The sequence below is a fragment of the Haliotis rufescens genome, unplaced genomic scaffold, assembly GCF_023055435.1.
Source record: "Haliotis rufescens isolate VD_foot unplaced genomic scaffold, xgHalRufe1.0.p SCAF_15, whole genome shotgun sequence".
In the NCBI taxonomy this organism is placed as follows: Eukaryota; Metazoa; Mollusca; class Gastropoda; order Lepetellida; family Haliotidae; genus Haliotis; species Haliotis rufescens.
The window spans coordinates 13,260,635-13,267,381 of NW_025963835.1; the positions used below are offsets into that span (position 1 = coordinate 13,260,635).

Below are 6,747 nucleotides of genomic sequence, written 5' to 3' on the forward strand. Positions count from 1 at the left end.
GAAATACCATCATCACTGTCACAATGTTACAAAGGTTCCATACTCTGTGACAGCATTAAGTCGTGAGAACGATAGAGTATCTGGTCACACACTACAGCTTTCGTTTACAGCTATCTTACGATTACAGTATTGATGCGGCTTAAGGGAATTGGTGGTTGATATGTGTTCATTGCCTTCTATAACCTTGGGAAAACTTACGAGCATCTCGTCCTATACGACTGACACATGAACCACAGGAGGGCAGATCAAAAGAGTGCTGGAAGGTAATACGTATCAGCTCGGCTTACGGTTGTCCTGACAGCTTCAGTACATCAGTAGGTGCCACGAGATGCACTCACAATGATCGTCCCGTGTAACGTCTTCTCTTTGGTATTTGCCTTTTCTGTTCATGGTACGTATTGCTCTCATTGTTGAAAGCAGAACTTGAAAGAGAAGTTGTTTCACACCAATTTCGTATGTTTCAAGTACAATATTTTCGTTTTGTAATCGTTAAATTTATCAACTGTGTAAATATTGTCTTATTGTTGTCTATCACAACGCTTGAGTAACAGGTGAAGCGGTTTCTTAATGCCTAATTCCAACCTGTTACTCTACTTCCAAGAATGTTTCTTGAATGGAATTATGTGATCAAATACCACTGTGTCGCATGTTGATTTAATATCTAACTCATTGCCCGTAAACATTCTGACGTATCCCATTCAATGTAGCATGAATAATAAGTTGATATAAATGTGGTATCATGACCGTCATGCTAAAATCTATGGGGGAACGGGTGGTGCCGCAATTCGAGCTATGTCCCATGGGCACGCCAGAAACCTTTGAGCGTGTGATCGAATCCTGATTCCCGATTATGATTCGACGTTCGTCAGCACCATACCCTTGCCCGCCAGTTTCGCCAAAGTGATGAATGTTTGATATCTGCATCTCTTCTCTCACATAAAGCTGACATGCTGTGACATAATTGAAATATATTGAAACCCAACCCATTCACTCACTCACTCACTAAAAACTATATCACTCACTTATAGGTTTGCCACTGGACGTGACTCTTACAGCGGAATCTCCAACCTTCACTAATTTGACCACTTATGGAGTTGATATCAGTCGCTGCCGCAGCATCACGTTCCAAGTGAAGACATGTGAAGACCATGGATTTACGATGACGGACTCATTGGGAAATACAGTCATGTCCGCGGTTATCGGCGGATGGAGTAATTCGTGGTCTAAACTGTTGGGAAACGGAACTGAAAGGTTCCTTCCAACAGCGGACATTCTGTCCTGTGATGAATATAGGTAAAGATAAGTAGACATACGGAAACCTCGACCAATATTGAACGGTCCACAAGACTTCGCTTTAGCAAGGTTACAATGTATTTAGCAGACCGTTTATCTCCTTAAGATTAATAACACGTATAGTTAGTCCAACATTGGATGTCCGTTTTATTTTTTTGTATAGGATCGTCAGAGAAATGTCTCTTTCCTTTTGTCTCAGCATAAACTTTGTTTTAACGACTAAAGGGAATAATGAACGCAGTGCACAACTATATTTCAGTGCATACCAGAGCTTACAATAGTACTAGACTACCTTTTCATTATTTCATGCATTAAAAAATCATTGCATTTTATGCTACAGTATCAAAATAAGACATATCATTATCGGCCCTACGACGTGGCATTTTAATACACGTCCTACATCTTCTCGTCTCGTATTATGCTTGAAGTACGTGTACAGTTTAATATAGATATAGATCAGCTCGATTATCTGCCGCAACCATATTCCACAAGGCGTTAAAATGCAAAATAGCAGTGACAATTATGTGAATGGATCACTGAAAATTTAATTGTGACACCAGGTGTTCGCTAAAAGGGTGACCATGTTCTGTTCTACCGGAACCACCCGCAACTCACACAATTTGCACCAAAAAGTAAGTGTTTTTTTATTACCTTTTTTACTAACATCACACGGCGGTTCTGTTGACTAGCGACAGGGGCCTGTAAACAATCGAGTCTTGACCAGACAATCCATTGACACGATAGTGCGTTTACTTATTTGGGTAAAACTAAAACCGATATTTTCAGTTTGAATTACGTCTGATGCGCGCAAGTGAAGAGATTCTGCTGCTTATAACTAAAGATAAGAACTGAACAAACACGTTTTTGGCAATCTTTTTTATGAATAATGAATCATTTCATAAGCATTAGCACTGGTCAACATCTCTAAAACAAAGATTATAGGAACACTTTGATACAATATGACATAAACAAAATTCTTGAACACTACGAAGGACTCACTTGGATTGTGTTGCTTTGTAGCTCAAATAATTACACTATTTCAACGAGTGAGTATACATAGGTATTCGAAGGGAGATATGAATGGTGTTAGTGCACATGTTTTGTTTCTTTCTAATGTGAAGCTCACATACACGGCCTTTCCTTTAGACGAAAAAACTTAACTTCAAAAGCGTAAGAACTTAACACTTTGACGTTCAAAAGTTTTTCACAAGTCTGTATTCTTGAAAAAACATAGACACTGTCAGACTATATCAACATAACTGGGGAACCCCGAGTGAATTCCCTAGCACTATTACATACAAAGCATGGTTTTTAAAAAAAAAATTCACCATATGATCTTGAACTCAGCTATTTAGCATGTTATGTTTAAAAAATTATATATTTTTGAGTGAACGAGATACGTTCAACATTACTACAAAATACTTGAAAGTTTTTCACAAATGATTCCTCGACTTTGGTCGGTGGTTCGAATCCCGACTCGTTCTGACAATGACCCATACACCTTGGAATTACAAATATGATAGACTTGTTTTGAAGCTATGTCTCTGATACCATGTGGGCGCACATATTGTAGAGAGTGATTCTGTGTGAGTGAGTAAGATGGTGTTAACGCTGCATTAAACAGTATTTCAGTTATATCACGGTGTGCCACTTTGGGAGGAAAGCCGAAGTGATGCAGGTCTCATATGTTTACTACTTTTGACTGACTGATATAGGAGATTTAACGTGCGCTTTCCGACTGTAGCGTATTTCGCACACGGCATCAGTCCACACACACACACACACACACACACACACACACACACACACACACACACACACACACACACACACACAAGACAAGACAAAGTAGCAAATATATGATAATTATATGAATGGGTCACTGAACACTGAACTTATGTCACAGATGGTTCTTTTGTATGCGGAAAGCCGGATGTGATGAAGGTGTGTGACACCTACCACCATGCATGTGATGATACAAACCACCATAATCCGCTTAAATCGTGGAATCAAACGGATAATCATCTAAGGGGCTGTTTGGTGGTTGAGTTAGTGGCGGGAGCTACAGGCAAGGCAGGACATGCTTAACCTCTTTGCGACCATCTGGAGTCATCACTGATGTTCAGTGACCCATTCATATAATTATCATATAATTGCTACTTTGTCTTGTACGACCAGTGGAATCTGATAATCGGAACTGATAATTCTCAGGGGCTGACGCTTCAAATTTACATTTGAAAGGTGAGGTTAGGTGAAGTGAAATAGGGTTTCATGTCGGTGGTTCGAACCCCAACTATATGTCGCATTCAAGATTGTAGAACGTCTATAGCGACGTGCATGCACGTGTGTGTGTGTATGTGTGGTTGGACTGATGCCGTTTTTATAATTAACATACCTCACTCCGAGGCGACCAGTCTTTGCTTCATCCCCTTAAAGCCGAGGGTCAGTAAGGGTAAGCACATGCACGATCTTTAAACGTGTTGTAGTCCGACGCGGCCGGTAATCGAACCAACGACCACCCGCCCTCCTGGCCGACGATCTCTCAGACCACGAATGCCGTTAAATTTCATTGGTGTTTCTGAAATTGTTCTGAAGAAAAACGTGTCCTCTGACTTTCTTTTCTATAATATTGCAGGTCGTTTTGGCTTGACTGGAATGTTCATAAGGTCGCCGTGGGCAAGGGCGTAGTTCTTGGAGAAGCCAAAGTGATGGACTTGGATTTCCCCGAATCCGACACAGTAGCACATATTTTACTCAAGCGAGTGAATAGTGCACTACCAACAACTCGCATAGGTATTTATATAGGCTATACATTCAGGGTGTACCGATGACCCAGGTCCTTAAGCAGCCCCAACTATATGTGCTGAGTTCATCAAACGTTGAGACGTCTACCTATTTTCACACTAAAATATAAAAGTGTCATGATTTTGCGGAATATTAATAGAGAAATTAAATCCAACACCAATAATACATGTTATACACTATAAACTTCTCCAAAGCACTGCAACTTTGAATGTAGGTTAAGCATATACTATTTCCCCAGTTTCTAAATAGGCCTTTTCATCTTTTGAAGGAGAAATGTTCAGAAGTCGGTTTGAGCTGGTCAACGGACCCGGGATATTCAGCGATGGACTTGTCGAGGAGAAGGTGACTACTTTCGCCGACTGTATTCATCTGTGTGCAGACCACCGCGACTGTGGCATGTTCAGCTACAACTCTGAACAACCTCTCTGTGCTTTATTCAACAGGATGACGTCATCATTCAACATGACGTCCGAGAATGGTTGGAAGTCGTGGAAAATGCTCTATTGCAATATGTAACGACACCAATGTTTCCTCGGGGCAATTTTTCAAATAATATTTATCGATCGATCAAACCTGAAATTTCGATTGACATTTCTGTCAATTGATTGAGTTGTTGGTTACAGAGGGTGAAGGGATAAAAACGTGTCTCATTAAAATAGAAGCATATTTAATATATAGACGTGATGGCGTCTACGTGCAGTCGTGGTTCAAAAATATTTTATCCCACATAATGAATTCTAAGTTGTGTTTTTTACCAAATTTGAAAATGAGCTCATTTTAAGATTTTCCCCTATAATCTTGGTCGTTATTGCCGCGTCTGCAGCAGACAGGTGTGTTTGCGTTGAACTCGCTTTGATTATATATATGTTTGCAGCTGAGCACCTGTTATTATAGTTCCTCTCAATGGGTAGCATAGTCTCCCTCTACACACACACACACACACACACACACACACACCATGAGTAGAATAAGTCCCCAGTAACGTATGCAGGCAACCGTGGGCAGGTTCGGTGACTTGGTTAATTACGTGTTATCGCACCCCAACGGCGTGGATTAATTGTTGTTCTCCGTTTCGATCACTGGATTTTCTGGTTCAGAGACGATAATTTACAGGCCACGGTCAGAGAGTTGGAATATTGCCGAGTGCGGCGTCAAACAACAAACAAACGAACTGACAAGTACAATCGTTCCTTTGGCTCTTTTGTGTGGGTTAAATATAAAACGTAATTTATCAATTGAATTTTTAAAGGCTATTTTACACATTATATCATATTAATTATATTTCAATCAAATTTACACACTATCTAGACCCTATGTACGAGGGTATTTACTAAAGTGCACGTCTTATGACATTGTTCATATTATTCCACTTAATTCGTTCGTCGTTAATGTTGAAAGAAGTTGTTGTATTTTGTTAACGAGACGATTCCAACAAGTGCAAATCTCGTAGTTTACTGAAGTGCATGCTTTTTTAAAGACTATAATGTATAATAAATAATCTATAATATATTATATATTACACCCTCTAACTCTTTAATCTCGCAGTATTCAATATAAAACGAGTTGGGCAGGTTTTGGCAACTTCAAAATAAAAAAACCGGATAATTAACATTAGGCACATAATATACGTACTCGATGAATCCGAATACATGAATGTTTTATGATCTTCAGTTTAAAAACCACATCATATGTCACATAGGACATTCGTTAAACATGTTTGATCTGGCATGCACTTCATCGATGTTCAGCAACATAGATATGAGGGACGTGGGCGTACATACCCCATGTAAGACGGCATGTTCTGAAGTGCACGGTCTAATAAGTGTATTGCATTTATGACATGTTTAATGTGCTCTTGTTAGCAGGCTGATTAGTTTCTGGCGCTGATTATATGATTTTACTGTGATGGTTATACAATTCAACCATCACGGTCAACAGTGGATCAGGACTTCATGAAATTTATTAACGACGGGGAATTATACTGGCGTGTATTGTGTGCGATTGTGTACTTGTGAAGGTCCTGTCTGGTTAGAATGCCAATACTATTTTTACAAACCTGTTTCCTTTTTTCTAGTTGTTACAATCTGACGAGTGCATGTAGTAACTATGTTTCTTAATAATATTGTGTAATTGCATATGTGAAAAATAAACCTTCTTCTATTGAAAGTATCCTTTCCCGTATTTCAGTATTAATAAAACATTTATTACTGTTGGGATCAGACTACCAGCAAAGACAGAGTTGTGGTTCAATTCCAGTACAATTAAATCTAAATGCTGTGGTAAACCTACCTGAAACTCGTGTTTGCTGCACCAGTATATTGCAATACTTATAGGTTATTATGAGGCAATTTTAATATCATACCCACATCAACCCGAGACCCCCATATAAGCCAGAGGCCGAGGTCGAGGAGGTTCAGGGAGAGGTTCAGGTGTGGGAGAGACTCGGCGACCTTGCTTGTCATCTTTTTCAAATTACATCGGGGACGCATAAAGGCATTGGACAAAAGGTTTGAAATATGCATTACGAGAAACTACAATTTATTAGGCACAAGGAGTAGCAGACAAAGAAGGAAATAGGCATGCATGTTCATTTGCTGGGTATACAGTTATAGATACTAATAAAAAGAAGAACTATTATAATGCGCTAAC

The 6,747-nt window shown here is 39.4% G+C and overlaps 1 protein-coding gene across 1 annotated transcript; it reads left to right on the forward strand.

Moving 5' to 3' along the window:
* The first annotated feature begins 262 nt into the window (after positions 1–262).
* Positions 263–6,248, forward strand: LOC124111328. Its single transcript, XM_046470980.2, has 4 exons — positions 263–391; positions 1,029–1,293; positions 3,929–4,086; positions 4,367–6,248. The coding sequence occupies exons 1-4, from the start codon at positions 340–342 to the stop codon at positions 4,612–4,614; spliced, it is 723 nt and encodes a 240-aa protein (XP_046326936.1). The 5' UTR covers positions 263–339; the 3' UTR covers positions 4,615–6,248.
* Positions 6,249–6,747: the final 499 nt, after the last annotated feature.

Bases quoted from the DNA above. Each gene is read 5' to 3' on its own strand.
- LOC124111328 (XM_046470980.2), top strand. From the start codon at position 340: ATGATCGTCCCGTGTAACGTCTTCTCTTTGGTATTTGCCTTTTCTGTT. The intron at 392-1,028 runs GTACGTATTGCT...ACTCACTTATAG, and splicing joins ATTTGCCTTTTCTGTTCATG to GTTTGCCACTGGACGTGACT. The intron at 1,294-3,928 runs GTAAAGATAAGT...ATAATATTGCAG, and splicing joins CTGTCCTGTGATGAATATAG to GTCGTTTTGGCTTGACTGGA.